The following is a 15,210-nucleotide window of genomic DNA, read 5'->3' as shown; positions in this document are numbered from 1 at the left end:
CACGAAGAAGGCCCACAAATACTTGATACGTCAGCATTCTACTCACCGGAAAGCCTTGTGTGTTCTTTCTGCAACAAACCCTTCAATGATCGAGCGAATTCGCCCGACTTGTGATTGCTTTGCTTCTCATCTTGCGCCTTTTTCTTTCTTTCAGGAGTTCCTTCGTCGACGACGTGTTCACTTTTTCGTTTTTTCATTTTGTTCTTGTTGAAATTTTTTTCTATAAGCGTTCTCAACGTTATGCGAGCGAAGACCACGAGAGGCCACGAGAGAAACTCAAATGCATCGGAACGGCCTCCATGTTGCTTGTTTCCACGTGGCTTTTTGAGTACTTCATTTAAGAAGTTCTACAACGTCCGCACACCTTTGCGTGACAGAGACATCGTGACGCATAAAAGATCAATTTTTTGTTTTCTTTTTTATAATTTTTTTTTTTAAAATTTTCTCATGAATGAATAAAACTGCGTGAATTTCCTTAACACAAATGAAAACCTTGAATTATCAATGCAGATTTTAACAAAATTTTCAAGTAGCCAAGATCACCTGAATATTTCTGGAGTGTTCATTGAATATTAATTATCAAGCATTTATCAGTCTGAAAATTGATTGTGCTTTAAAAAGGCACAAAACAAATTTTGGATGATCTTGGGGTGTGAAGAAAAATACCTTACAATCCTATACACTGCAAAACTTTATTAATGGTCACTGCAAAATACAATTCAGTTTTTGTCTTTGCTATTGAGACTATTGAGAACTTAAGTTTAAACTTGCTATATTGATGTGTATCAGTTATCTTGACCGTAAGTCTAATGAGGATATATACCTAGCATTATGCTTTTGTATGAATTATAGAATGTTTCCTCTGTTTAATAATAAAATAAGTAAAGGAATCGAGTGATATGACTTCTGAAAAAAATTATACTTCTTGGTACAAGACAGTTAATTGCAACAAAACATATCCAAATATTGCTTAAAGTGTATATGACAATTTTTTTTCTGCTGATTCTGGTCCTTGATAATGTTAGAAAAACGACTGTAAAGTTTTTAGATCTTGAGAATATTTTGAAACCCCTTTTTTCATTCAAAATGTGCACTACTTTCAAGTTGAAATTGTCCCAGAGATCGTGCAGCCAAAATGTCACGATATACGTGTGACATCACTGTGTTTGATAAACAAACCAATATGGCTGAAAGGGAAGGGAAACCATCAAAGCATGGGGGTCGAATCGCTAGACATCCCCAAGTTAAACAGTGTGGGTCGAAAATTAGCGTTAATCACTCGCACATTCGAAGCCCAGAGCAAGAGAAATTAGGAGGCGCGTCTGCACGCGCGACAGCAATGTTATCAAACACTGTGACATGACAAGCACAATTATCGTCCCCAGTTTCCCGGGACACTTTTATATGGAAATTGGCAGTATTTTGGCTGCAAAAAATCATCCAAATTATTTTTCTTCGCATTATCCAAACATTTCTCATTTATTACATATATCAAGAAAGGAGAATACTTTTAAAAAAAATTGTGTCATATAAACTTAAAATGCAAGGTGAACTGTGAGTTGTGTATTAGGAAAATGATCTTTGATTAAATGATCTTTGATTATCCACCAAGAACCAGAGTGTCTGTTTGTGTGTATATGTTGTAGTTCAATTTTATCCTTGGTTCAAATTTTATTTTCCTTTGTTCTAGGTCATGTTAATGTATGATGATGAGTTTGAAACAAAGGAAAATAACATTTGAACCAAGGATAAAATTGAACTACAACATATACATTATGTCTGTGTGTCAGGGGGAGAAGGAGTAAAGGAGGGGAGGGGGCAGGGGGAGGGGATAAGGGGGCAGGGGGAAGGGTATAAGGGGGTAGGGGGAAGGGGATAATGGGGCAGGGGGAAGGGGATAAGGGAGCAGGGGGAAGGGGATAAGGGGGCAGGGGGAAGGGGATAAGGGAGCAGGGGTATAAGGGGGCAGGGGGAAGGGGATAAGGGGGCAGGGGGAAGGGGATAAGGGGAAGGGAACAATTGAAGTAGATTATTCATCCTTGACAGGAAATTATCTAATATACAATGCAAATTATCAGAATAAATACAGATTACCTCAAGAATACAAATTCTAAAATACCCTAATTTTTAGTATAAAATAATTTAGAAAGTTGTATTATGAAGCCTTGTGATGAAATGTTCCATCTGAATGCTTAATGCTTAGTAGATCAAACACAACACTCATTCCTTCTTTTGTGGGGGAGCAACAGTACAATCCAATCTTTACTGCATTACCACCTGACTCAAGGTGAGCAATACGGACAAACTTCCAGTCATCAGGGCTTCCATCTGGTAATTTACTCTCAATCTAGGTAATAAACAAAGATAATCATGATAATCATAATTGTAACAGAGAGATTAGTTACTGTCAAAAACTGCATTTGTTGCTCATCATAGTTGTTTAGGTAAATAACTGTTCCGTCATTTGTCTCATATTTTGGAGTCACCATCACCACAATGCAGAACACAATATTTCAATTACTAAATTAGTGTTCTTTTTGGCCAGCCGCTATGCTAAATGATTACGGTACTCGTCACTTTAGATACTGTAGCAGTTTGACAAAGGCCACTGCTGGTGTTCTGTAATTGGTGAATTTGATCCTCATCATCTAATTATTCATGACCCCACTGATACAAAAATTGGGTTACCAAAGCCATTCACAAAAAGATTACATCCAAATTATTTATTTAGGAAAGAAAATGGATATAAAATTCCTTTAGTAGGAATGCCTTGGTTGTGGTTCATATCTTTTCTAAGTTTAAAAATTTTCTAAACTAGTTTGAGTTTTATATTTTACTTTATTTTAGATAATTGTTATAAGACAGTGAACAACAGAATAAAATCAAAATCAAACTGGCTTAGAAATTTTTAAAATTAAGGAGAAAAATCAAATCCCAACAGCTATAAGTAACAACAAAAAGAACTCTTAGGCATTACACAATGCAACAACAATAACAAACATAAATACATGGAAACAAATGCACATTAAATAACATCACTAATCAAACTCTCTACCTAACAAGACTTAAAGTGCATATGACACGAGATTTTTTTCTCTTGTTTCTTGTAGTTGGATATCTAAAGAAAATGTTTCGAAGCTTTAAAAGAGCTGGATAAATGTAAAAAGCATTTTTTTTGCTTTCAAAATACGCACAATTTGACTTCAAATTTGTCCCAGAGACTGGGACCTAGTCTATTGCCGTAGAAGTTATTTGTGACATCACATTGTGTACCTTTGCCATGAAGGTCTGTTGTTGCTAAGAGGATTCTGCAGTACATCATAGTAGATAGATAGTGCATTGAAAGGCAAAGATGTCCAGTGATTCTAATGATTCCTTTGAGTCCGACTCTTCTGAAAGTTCCATTGACTTCGAAGAATCTGGGTACACAATGTGACATCATGTGCGATTTTGGCTGCGTGATGACTGGGACAAATTTGAAGGCAAATTGCGCATATTTTGAAAGCAAAAAAATGCTTTTTAGATTTTTCCAGCACTTTTAAGGCTTTGAAACCTTTTCTATAGATATCCAACTTCAAGAAACAAGAGAAAAAAATTTTGTGTCATATGCACTTTAAGCACCACAGCAGATGTACCACAATTAGTAATACTTATTAGTAACTTGACATAAAACAGCTCTTCATTACAAGACCGGTATGGTACTATATAAGATCACAGAGAATATTTTAGGATCAGAAAAGGTGTGCTGAAAAGAATGCAAAAAATCCTGACACTTACAACATAATCATCATTTATCTTGTGAACCCTAAGAGCTAGTTTGTTGCTATTCCATGACTGTGTTGACCAATCACTCCACTTGTTTGTCACAACACAGCTCATGCAACATTGTCCATCCACATACTCCAGACCCTGCCAAGACACATTCAGCAGAAAAATCCAAAACTTACTACACTGTAAAACAGTTGCTTTCTGGCAACTGAAACAAATTAAAGTGACCAAGTACAAGGTATAGAAATTTAACTGCCTCCTGGTTAGCTCAATTGGTTAGGGGGCCCGACTGTTGTGTGGGAGGTTGAGGGTTCACGCCCTGGCTGGACCAACACTCAAAGTCTTAAAATAACTGAGGAGAATGTGCTACCTTTCTATAATATCAAGAAATGCATAGACATTCTAGTCTTCTCGGATAAGGATGAATAAACCGTAGGTCCCATCTCCTGCTTCTATTAATTAGTTAATTTGGATAGGCAGGGGACATTAAAGAACCCACTCATGAGATTATACTGCGATGTGGTCTTGCCTGTTCACTAGGAATGGGGGGGAGTCTGGCCTTGTCATTGTTAACGCAGGATCCACTGTAATTGGCTATGCTGTAGTGGTCTCCCTGCCTGAGTTAATTAGACAAAGCTAAAGAAATAAATATTAAATTCAAGACATTATAATACTCACAGTTTTTATCCAGTGATCACCATCTACTCGGACCATAATACCAGCCTATTACATCAACAAAATCAATACAGAAATTTTTGTTAAACATTGAAGAACAAAAATGGGCAATACTAAAACATGACAGTTCAGAAGAAAGTTCGTGTGCCTTGCTTACAAGGTACTTCTAGCAAAACACAAGTACATGTAACCAATTCAGTAAAACTGTCCTATAAGTTGGGTAAAATTATTTTCTTTATTCCTACACTTTCATTTTTTTTTTTTAATGAAATTCACACTATTGTTCTTCTAATTTCAAATCATTACCAACTATTTATTACTTGAATTTGATTATCAAGACAAACAGTCATTGAAATGTCATTGTGTTTGTATCTCTTAATCATTTCATTCTCACAATCACTACAAATAAAAAAATTAGATTTAAATATATAGTAATAGTTATACTGAACACAGCTTAATGGCATCTGGCCAATTTCTGTACAATTTGACAGGTTACAGACCATATATTACACAGGATCATACCAAAAATAAGGTATTTTAAAAAGTTACCGTTTAAGTTCACCTGATCAAACTGGTTTAGAGCTTTGAGTTCAAATGATGTTTCAATAACACTGTTCATCTGTTTCACCACAAGATGAAGTAAGTGGCCATCATCCTTAATGATTTGTGGATTGTAATAAGTTCTGGAGAAAGAAAAGTATGCACAACCCTTTGGAACAATAGGAAAACAATGCATTCTGGTGAAAATCTAAGTCTCTGACAAATTGATCCAATTGGCATTATATTCATTTTCAAAATAAGATCTACATTACACCATGGAATCTTCCTCATATTATGTTGATTACCACATGGTACTGTTAGAGCAATTATGTTGACTGACATGCAAGAACATCAAGCTACAAGGTATTAAAGTTTGTCATTATATGACATTATCTAAACGTAGTAACTGTGAAGATAACTGCACAAAAAGGTGATTCACAAACCTCTTCCAAAAATCTGTTTGTTCTTTCTAAAACAAAAATTAGGAATATTAAGTATGCAATTAATACATTAATTAATGCAGTTAGCTCATCATAATCATTATTCTAGCTGGCAGTGCTACATGTACATATTGCTTTATTTTTTTAAGAGCCTCAATACAGCAATCAAGTTTTCTTTCCATTGTTAGTTTACAGAGTGACCTTGCTACATAGTCACGATCCAACCTTACATAAGAAAAAAATTTCCCGAACCCCAAATTAATGGAAAGTAGACTGATCAATTTATTTTAAACCAGGACTGACTCCCTAAAGTATATCTTTGTTATTAAAACTCCACATTCTTCACCCAAGGACATCATAACTCATTAACAGCTGATATAGGTTTCTGCTTCCTCAAAAACAAGTCAAAGTAGATTCAGCTCTCTCTTTGATACTAAAGCAAACAAACTTCTAGGTTTTTATCGGACAAACACCACGAAAACTTCAATATATGTAAAAAAATAATCATGTCCTAGAATTATGTTTTTCTAGAGTTTTAAGAATTTTTTCTCAACCTTCGGTAACTAGTTTGAAATTTTCAAGGCCAACCTAGAGTGCGTTTTCTTAGATCTTTTTTCATGAATTTACCTACTTCCACAAGTTTTCACTTCAGCTGTGTTACAATTTGTTCGTCTTTGGAAATACGGGTACCTGTTGCCATTAGATTTGACAAGCTACATGAAAAGAACTTACCGAAAACACTTTTAAACCTGTGTCACCATTACAACGTAGTTTATAATGCTGTGGCGGATTATACCAGAGAAAGTCAGGACCGAGCTTTTCTGAGCTAAAATCTAAAGATAACGAAAAATGGTCTCCCAAGGCCGCCATAATCAGCGGCTTGATTACTGCAGGCGCGTGTTATCGTCAAGCTTTTCAATAGCGACAGTGAGGACTTAGGGAACTCTCTAAATGAGTTTTTGTAACTTTGGATTATTCCTACGTAGGCTTGGACAAAGGTGAGTTTAAATCAGATTATTTGGACTTATTAATACAGTATATCCAATAATTTAGCTGGTAAGATTCTCTCGTTTACGTACAGGTAACCCACACGAACGATGTTCCTTGAGCTATTACGATCGCCATGATCACCTGTAATCGGCATTACCCAGCTTACACTCTCTCTTTTCTTTGAAAGACTGATGCACATCTATGGTTTGCATACAACATACTTCTTGAAAGATAATCGAGTTGACAAACCGCATAAACCATCTAGGAAAAATCTGATCGTCGACAAAGTACTTCATCATTCTATCGTCACGAAACACCTTGTCACGCAACAACTACTAGTAACGTTATGCAGTAAATGGTTTGAACCCGGGGGTAACATGTAAAGGTGTAGTCTGATCGTCCGGGTGAGTGTAGTTCTGAGAAGGACTGTTGTCGGTGGTAGTGACTGACGTTTCGACAACCTGTGCGGAAGTCATCATCAGAGTCAAGTGAATGATTGTTGTCAGTAGAAAGTGAATTGATTGTTGTCAGTTTCTACTGACAACAATCATTCACTTGACTCTGATGATGACTTCCGCACAGGTTGTCGAAACGTCAGTCACTACCACCGACAACAGTCCTTCTCAGGACTACACTCACCCGGACGATCAGACGACACCTTTACTAGTAAAGTTGTTCTCTGGTGATGCGCCCTACTTCACAAGGCACGGATTGTTACAAGTTAACACGCGATATAAACCAGCGATCAGGATTTCCATTTTCTGTCGCTGTAAGTGTTAAGAGCTGCTACAAATGGCGGCTGGTCCGAGACAAATTACAACCCCCTGGCGCACCCCGTTTTACGCTAAAATACTGCATTGCCTGACGGCAGTTTGAGTGCCACGCACTTTTCGCGTCACACACGATGGGCAATGGGGGAATAAATAGAAAATAATTACCATATTCGAACAATGGAATAAGTCAAGAAGTAAACAAAATTTGGACTCTTAACCTTTTTTTTATTTCTTATCATTTACCTTGTGAAAGACTAAACAAACACACACATCAAAAAACACGAAATAGGGGTTATAATTCCAATCTCACATGCACTTTTTCAGCAAGAAGAATACCCATTATCATATCGCTTAAGGTAAATAAGGAAAAAGGCTGTTACTTTATAGCTATTGTTTATTACCTGTCCTCGTTCTGCTTGCTCAAGATCAACTACCATTGTAACGAAATAATTTGGATATATCAACAAAGTTGAAATCGTTAATTAGCCACCCTAACGATTACAAAAGCTGACGTTTCGAGCGTTAGCCCTTCGTCTTTCGCTCCGACGAAGGGCTAACGCTCGAAACGTCAGCTTTTGTAATCGTTACGGTGGCTAATTTACCATTTCAACTTTGTTGATATATCCAAATTATTTCGTTACCCCCACCGACGCAGCCCCAAACAGTTTCTTTAGAAAACTATCGGCCTTTACCATTGTAACTACTTATGAGACTTGTTGTCGGACTGCAGCTGGTCCACTTGGAAAAATTTACGAAAATCACGCAAAGAACCCTCCCTATATTTTGAAACCTATTTTATGCGAGTCATATTCATACTTTGTCTACATGTGTAACCCTCAAAAGAAATATCTCTACTGAAGAGAAAGTCGCAAAAAACTAACGAAGACATCCGGAAATTTCAAATTCTTATCCAATCAGATACTAGGACCAGGATCACAGGCACAGGCACAGCTTAAAGAATCACAGAATCACAGGCACAGCTTAAAGAATCACAGAATCACAGAATCACATGAACAGCTTAAAGAATCATAGAATTACAGGCACAGCTTAAAGAGTTGAAAGTCAATAAACTTCACTGGATCACGTCTCGTAAAACATGACTCATAAAAATTTTGAAAATTAACACTAAAATTGCATGTGTTTTCCCCTCATATGACATCTCCGCTTCCAGAAACATTTGGTTTTATGTTTTGGAGAAAGTCTGAAAAGTTCCTTACTATTCATTCGGTTTTATTTACATAAATTTGGGACAGCCATTTTACAGCAAATAGCGACTTGTCTCTAGTCTATTCTTTAGTCTTGACCTGAGGTCCTTTTCACATAAATGGCTAGCTTTTTCTACTTGTCTTGAAACTGACAAACATAATTACCTTTTCGTGTACAACAGAACGAATTCTACAGCTCTCCCCTAAGATAACTACGTTCATGTGGTGAAGTCCGTCTTGCGAGCGAAAAAAATTGCAGTGCTATGAGAAATCTAGCTTTCCAGCTCCAAGTCTTTAGGGGCGCTGGCGTTTATATACTCCCATCAAAAATTATCTCAACGCACAGCCCCTGCACGGATTGATTTAACCCCCCCCCCCCCCCTCCAACCCTCCTAAGTTAAAATAACCTATTATAATTTGTCTTTAAATTTTCATAAGATTCCATATATGGAGCCGACTCTTCTCACTACCTCACACACTAACTGCTTCACTTTAGTGTCTGTGCCGGTGGAAATAAGGCATGTCACAGCGGGAAAAACCGCTGGTAGAACAGCTTTGAACTGCAATGTAGGTAAACTTAGAAGTAGTTCTAGCATGGTTATAACCAGATTTGTCCAAATGTTTACTTGAAGCAGTTCGTCTTCCTTTCGCTTCAAGAATTGTCTTTCAAGTTCTATCATGCGGATGTCTTCCTCTAAGAGTTGTTGATAATGTTTCGATTTGAGATCGCGAGGGAATTTCTCCGAAGAGGAGGAGGAGAGTTTCCACTTTCCGAGAGGGGAGTGCAGCTGTTCGTCTGGATAGCCATTGTTCCAACTGGAGATATCACGAGCATGCGCAGGGGAAGATGTTGACGAGAAACTTCTCTCCAGATCGACCTCGAATGACATGTTGCTTTGAGCTTCGCTCTTGTACTGATTGTAAAGACGCACGTACACGCTGCTCAATTGATCACAAGCCTCGTTTAAGCGCCGTACAATCCAATCCACGTTGCGATCTCCCTTAAGCAAGTCATTGTGGCGCGCGGGGCTGCTCACTGTCTCCTCTTTGATGCCGTCGTCTTCTTTATCCTGCTGGCTGTTTGAGACACGGTCTCCTGTCAGAATGCGTTTGATATGAGAACTGGAGAAGTGCTCTCCACTGTGTCTACAGATTTGGAATAGAGTGTGGAGGTAACACGTGAACGCTGTTGTTGATTGCCGCAGGAGGTTCGCTGGCGCGTCAAGCTTGGCTAGCTTTTGAACTAACGACCTCAAACCAGGCCGCGCGTTGAACTCGTAAGCGACCGTGTGAGACTCCATCAGGCAATCAAATAACACTGATAAATTAGCTGGTGAGAGGTACGAAAGAAGACCAGGAAGATTTGCTTCAGAACCCTCACTACTGAAACCTTCTAGTGAGGCAGGAGGGCTTACTAGGTTCGAACTTTGTGCCATGACGCTCTCCGCATTGTCGAGGAGAATGGAACCGAGAGTCTGCAGCAAGAGCTGATGGGATAGCAAACTCACCAACAAACCGCGAAGAGGGACCCTGGGAACAAATGAAGTACAATGTCATAAGTATAGCTAAGAACATGATTTCGAGTGCGATTTGGTGTTTATATGCACGGCTAAATTTTTTAAAGACAAAAAAAAATTACAAATGTTTATTTACACTAATTGAAATTGTACGAGAAATCATGTTGTCACTTGTTGATAATTTATATGAAGAAAGCATCACACGAAGTCGATACCCTCAGACGGAATTTTGGCAGCGCGTACGCTTTTTGTAATCTGCACTCGTGTTACAACTTTGCACTCGTGTTACATGAAAAATGCATTCGTTTTTAGCTAACCAGATGTGCGTAATTTTTTCATGTATACTATTACAGTCATTTCTACATGACAACTCAAGCTCTGAACTGACAGCATATTAAATATATATATCAAGACACTATTCAAATTGAACAATACTTTGTAGCTAGAAACATTTTTAGCGAACAAAGATAATTGAACGGTGGATCATTGCAACACACAAAGAATGTTTCAGCTACGAAAGTAACTCTGACTAAACAAGATCGTTCATTTTCTCACCTTTCTGCATTCTCTGGTTTTTCTTTATTTTCCACTGATGACAACACAAATACATAAGACCGCTGATCATCTTCCTCGTTCGCAGCCCTGGGTGTTTCTTGTTTATGGTTGGAAGATTTATCAACCTGACTGTCCAGTAAGAACACCTAACCAAGGAAAAAGAACAAGAAAATCTAGAACAACAACAACAACAACAGACGTGAACAGATTTCCCCCTCTTTAGGAGATCTGCACTATGGGGAAGAGGGCCGGTACACAAATTTAAAAACTGGCTTGAATTTAAACCTCAATACTTTCAGAGATGGTTTTTCTCAGTTATTGTTAGTTGTCTTGTCTCCCGCGAACGATGTAAATTTCATCTCACGTGCTGCCGTAATGATTTGGTGAAGAACAAGTAGAATTTAGCGATATAGTCATGATTGTCCATTTCTAGATTAGTTTTGCCGTATGTGCTATGTGAGTAAGAAACCATTCGCCACTCTCTCGACCAATCCGACGCGCTACCCTCTCAACCAATCAGACGCGCCACCCTCTCAACCAATCAGACGCGCCACCCTCTCTACCAAATAGACGCGCTACTCTCTCAGCCAATCAGACGCGCCACCCTCTCAACCAACCAGATTCAAAAGAAAACCAATTGCAACTTGATCACTCGTACTTTTCTGCGAAGCAGTTAATTTGCTTTCACTTTGAGTCCTTATTGGCTCCTTGTGATATCTTCCATTCTTCTGTTTAACGGCCATGATTACTTCAAGTGTAGTTTTAAGATACTTAATTAAAATGCGCTATAAAAGCTATGGTAATGAACTTCATATTTCATTGCTGTCTTAAATCTTACTTGTTCGGCCACTTGCTGTAGTCGAATCATATCTGCTGTTATGACATCTCGCCGTGCAACAACCCTGACCGTCATTCCCTCATCGCCATTTACGCTGAATGATCCTGGCTGGAAGCACGCTACCACGTCCCTCAGGTTTGACAGTGTCGTATGTACCGCCTCTCTAAGCCCCTCACTAACGATGAGCCATAGGTCCTCTGTGAAGACTGGTCCCCCCGAAAGTAACAGATGCCTGAGAGGTAATGGAGAAAACGGCAAACGTTAGGCTGGTGAAATTGTAATCTATCAAGGTGATAAGTTTTGTAACAATTGCCTTCTGATTTTACTTGGACGGTGTAGAGAGTTGTTAATAAACAGAGCTCTCGATTACCTGCACGATCACATTGGGAATGCACTGGGTATTTTACAACACGACCAGACATATTATATTTGACAAATTGATTCCATGTTGCCGTTCGTAAACTCAGTAATAGATCACAGATGACGTAAAAATATGGTAAGAACCAATAGTAGCGCACCAGGCGCAGCCGAGTGTCACTGGTGACGTCATCCATGAGTCTGTCCTCCAATAGATTATAGACATGAACCGATCAAAGTAAGTGTAAAGTTACACTTTGATCATCTGATAAGTACAGATTATCTGATCATCTGATAAGTACAGATTATCTGATCATCTGATAAGTACAGATTAAAGGTACATTACCTGAGACAAGAACACCCAAGCCTGGCAATTCCCTCCACAGGTTGGGAAACACATTCTAACAACAGGTCCAAAGTTTGTTTGATCATTCCAGGAACGCACTCCGCAGCTCCTGAAATACGTAAGCAATACTGGATATCAATTGATTATCAGTAAGGTTATTTTTGCTGGTTATACAACGATTATGAAAATTCGGGTCACAAAAATGGTAGCATTGGTTTTGAAAAAGATAATTCGACAGATGGAAAGTAGTTGAGTTTTTTTTTGTCTACTCTTTGGTCATTTTGAGGAACTATTCACTGGACCATGCAAGGTGTCCAATTTTTGTCCTATAACCTAAGTTAGTTTGGAGGCTTGGCCAGCCCCCTTGGCCCTTTTCTTCCCCTGACGTCTTCACAAGGCTTTCCTAGTAGTTTATAATCCAAAGAAAAAAGGAATTTATTTGCCGCAGTGTTCGCTACAATAGCTTTATTCAAGTTACCTTGGACGCTTAAGAATTGACCGAGTTCCTCCACCACAAGTTCAGTCACGAGACCGCAAGCGTGCTTGAAATTTCCAGCAGTATTCTCCCAATAGCTGCCATCCCTATTTCCTCGCTCGACCCAAGATTCAAGCATTGGAAGCAGGAGATTGGTGACTACATAGATAGAGAAGTGAGGGCCTGGTACCGTAGTGATTGAGCGCAAAATATCAAACAAGACCTCTAATGTTTGGGGCTGAAATTTACAGGGGCATTGAGCGACTACCTTGGTGAGCCCCTCCAATAATAGGAACCACACACGCAGAACTCCAGTGTCGTCGATTGAAGTAATTGAAGCTGCTGAGGTCATAGTTGTGATTGGATTCTTTCCTTTCCGGTTATTTGAGTCGTTTTGTTTTATGGGGCTTAACGTAGGACTGGGAGTGCCTGGAAATTCTGAAGAATATTCCACTAAACGAACTGCGTGTGATCCATGGAAGACCAAACTCGAAGGCATGATATAAATTGAAGCCAACTTCTTTGATATGTTCAATAGGAATTCCAAAGCTGGAAGGCACATCTCGTTGACTGTCTCTAGGTCACTCCTTCCGTTGCTTTCGGAATCACCTCGACCGCCTTCGTAGCTTTCATCGGCCTCCGAACCACGTACGAGCAGGAGAAGCACTTGGATACACTGAACAGCAGCGGATGCGAACACTGACGAGTTCTTGTTCGTTAAGAAAGCCGAGAGAATGTCGAGGATTTGATGATGCTTGCGCTCTGGCTCTGAGCCTTCCGAAGCCTTACGAGAAACGTCTGGCATGTTCCTCAAGGAAGAAAATATTGGCCGCCAGCCAGACTTAATGCTTGTTAGATGAGTTTCCACCAATTGAGAAAGAGTTGTTAATATCTGGCGAGGATAAAAAAAACACCTTAGATACTCGAATTCAAATTGGACGAACCGTGGTTTGTGTACCTGTTTAGAGCTAGCATAATGTAACCATAGCACAAGTTTGAACAATTTTCAATTAAGTGTCGAGAGTAACCCGGGATTTCTTTGATTTTACCTAACTTTGATCTGTGATTGGTCCAGAAAACTCCCGCCATCCTCTCAACCAATCATATGCAAAACTGAAAACTATAGCAAGTTGGTCATACGCGTTTTCCCGCGCTTTAAGTAGTTTGCTTGTTTTCCCTTTGAGTTTCCATCGGCTATTGACAATGTAAATCCTTTTTTTCCTAATAGATCGTTTGGATTACTTTGGTTTTTCGACACTCAATTGAGGACTCCTCTATCATACTAACTTGTTCTTGATCGTCCAATCTGCATGATGTCGAAGACAGGATGCCGTTAAACGGTTTCAAAAGGGACTCGTGGAACCAGAAATGAGGAAGCTCACTGCGATTGCTTAGGAGCTCCGTCGTGATGTCATGAAGGGATGTAATTGCTAGCTTGGAAATATGCCTGTCCTTGTGAGTCGCTGCCTGTAGAGATAGACATTAAAATTAACGTGACAAACTGAAGGAAACCCACACTAATACAGGTCTTCATTTAAGCTAACATTCTTCGCATCAAGAAGCTTGTCGCGGTTTCGGTATATTTAAGATACTTAGGATAGTTCTTTCCCTCCTCTACCCTCCCCTGGACAGGATACTAGATCCGTGCTGGCCATACCTACCTAAAGAGGTAATACTATGACCTGACGAAGATAATGTGAAATAATTAACACAATCTGAAGTCCAGCTCATTGAAACTCAACCCAATGCATCCCTATGACTGACTTGCCGAAGTATTTTGGGCGTTACAAATGGGATGTTTTTGACAAATAATATTATATTCTTAGTAATGAAAGAGCAGTAACCAGGTTCATACATGCACGACGTATAATTCTTAAAGAAGTCAGTTACTTCTAATAATAATAATAATAATAATAATAATTATTTTTTGTTCTAAACATAGTAGCTTGTTTCGTTGCAATAACAGAACTACTCTTTCGTTAATTCGTCTCCCCCGATCAAGCACATGCTGTGTTTAAAATATTCAAAGAGAGGCAAGGAAGTTCCAAAAAAAAAGAAGAAGAAACAATCTAGCGGTCAGTCGGTCATTTGCCTATTCTCTTACACTAACCTCCTCAAAATGGGGTGCTATAACCGCCCATGCTCTCATAAGATGTAACAGCGGTCTGCTGGTATTGCGGGCACTCCTAAGTATCACATCCGCCAGTCGATACAGATGAAGAGTCGTGCTCAAAGATGGCGATTGGCCATTTGCAGCAACAGGCACTCCCCCTCCCTGTGAATTTGAACTTTTTTCCACTACTGGACCAAACAGCTGAGTCTTGGAAGCATAGACCAAAGCCTCTAAAAAAGACAAAAGTCCTTCCAGGTGCAAGGTATTGGCGGCGTGCTCAAAAAGACGATCTACTGCGGCCGAAAGAGCGTAAATGGCACGGGAGGCGTCCGCTGGAGTTAGCAATCCGCCGTTGGAGGGTGCGTGTTCTATACCGTTTTCGGAACTTTGTCGGATAACAGCGGAACCATTCGGAGAGAGTTCTCCGGGGAGGTAGTCTGAAATGCTTGAAGATTCTGACATGGGTGAGGGTATGTCGGGGTTTATTCGGAGAGAGTTCGGCGGCATTGTGTGTGACGAAAAGTCTACAATGCCGCTACTGAAATGCATGCGCTCCAGTTGCGATACGTACGTACAGCATCTATGGAAATAAACGCAGGGTTACCTCTATTTTTTATG

The 15,210-nt window shown here is 39.3% G+C and overlaps 3 protein-coding genes and 1 long non-coding RNA gene across 7 annotated transcripts in view; 1 reads left to right on the top strand and 3 right to left on the bottom strand.

Moving 5' to 3' along the window:
- Positions 1-538, bottom strand: part of LOC111335571 (nucleolar pre-ribosomal-associated protein 1) — a 34,947-nt gene extending 34,409 nt beyond the window's left edge. For all 4 annotated transcript variants that reach the window (XR_015990861.1, XM_088730895.1, XM_088730896.1 and 1 more), the window contains exon 1: positions 47-538. Coding sequence is in view for 3 of the 4 variants with exons in the window: in XM_088730895.1 (XP_088587021.1) it covers positions 47-197 (151 nt within the window). In the remaining variant the exon portion in view is untranslated. The remainder of the gene's footprint in view (positions 1-46) is intronic.
- A 140-nt stretch (positions 539-678) lies between these two features.
- On the bottom strand, positions 679-6,335 carry LOC111335584 (uncharacterized). The gene is made up of 6 exons (XM_022941530.2): positions 6,156-6,335; positions 5,427-5,452; positions 5,006-5,126; positions 4,447-4,491; positions 3,778-3,909; positions 679-2,347 (listed from the first exon to the last, which is right to left on the bottom strand). Exons 1-6 carry the CDS (start codon positions 6,291-6,293, stop codon positions 2,156-2,158), a joined length of 654 nt encoding a protein of 217 aa, XP_022797265.1. The 5' UTR covers positions 6,294-6,335; the 3' UTR covers positions 679-2,155.
- LOC111335585 (uncharacterized) overlaps positions 6,334-15,210 on the top strand; it is a 16,720-nt gene continuing 7,843 nt past the window's right edge. The window contains exon 1 of the long non-coding RNA XR_002695365.2: positions 6,334-6,421. This is a non-coding gene — a long non-coding RNA (uncharacterized LOC111335585). The remainder of the gene's footprint in view (positions 6,422-15,210) is intronic.
- LOC111335583 (brefeldin A-inhibited guanine nucleotide-exchange protein 3) overlaps positions 7,391-15,210 on the bottom strand; it is a 22,573-nt gene continuing 14,753 nt past the window's right edge. The window contains exons 16-22 of the mRNA XM_088730898.1: positions 14,590-15,172; positions 13,767-13,946; positions 12,483-13,371; positions 12,005-12,113; positions 11,302-11,533; positions 10,464-10,609; positions 7,391-9,921 (exon numbers count right to left, since the gene is read on the bottom strand). Of these exons, the coding sequence (XP_088587024.1) occupies positions 8,823-9,921; positions 10,464-10,609; positions 11,302-11,533; positions 12,005-12,113; positions 12,483-13,371; positions 13,767-13,946; positions 14,590-15,172 (3,238 nt within the window). The 3' untranslated portion in view covers positions 7,391-8,822. The remainder of the gene's footprint in view (positions 9,922-10,463; positions 10,610-11,301; positions 11,534-12,004; positions 12,114-12,482; positions 13,372-13,766; positions 13,947-14,589; positions 15,173-15,210) is intronic.

The sequence above is a fragment of the Stylophora pistillata genome, chromosome 8 (genome assembly GCF_964205215.1).
Source record: "Stylophora pistillata chromosome 8, jaStyPist1.2, whole genome shotgun sequence".
Lineage (NCBI taxonomy): Eukaryota > Metazoa > Cnidaria > Anthozoa > Scleractinia > Pocilloporidae > Stylophora > Stylophora pistillata.
Note: the sequence above shows the minus strand (reverse complement) of the source record. Positions and strands in the feature narration are given on the sequence as shown.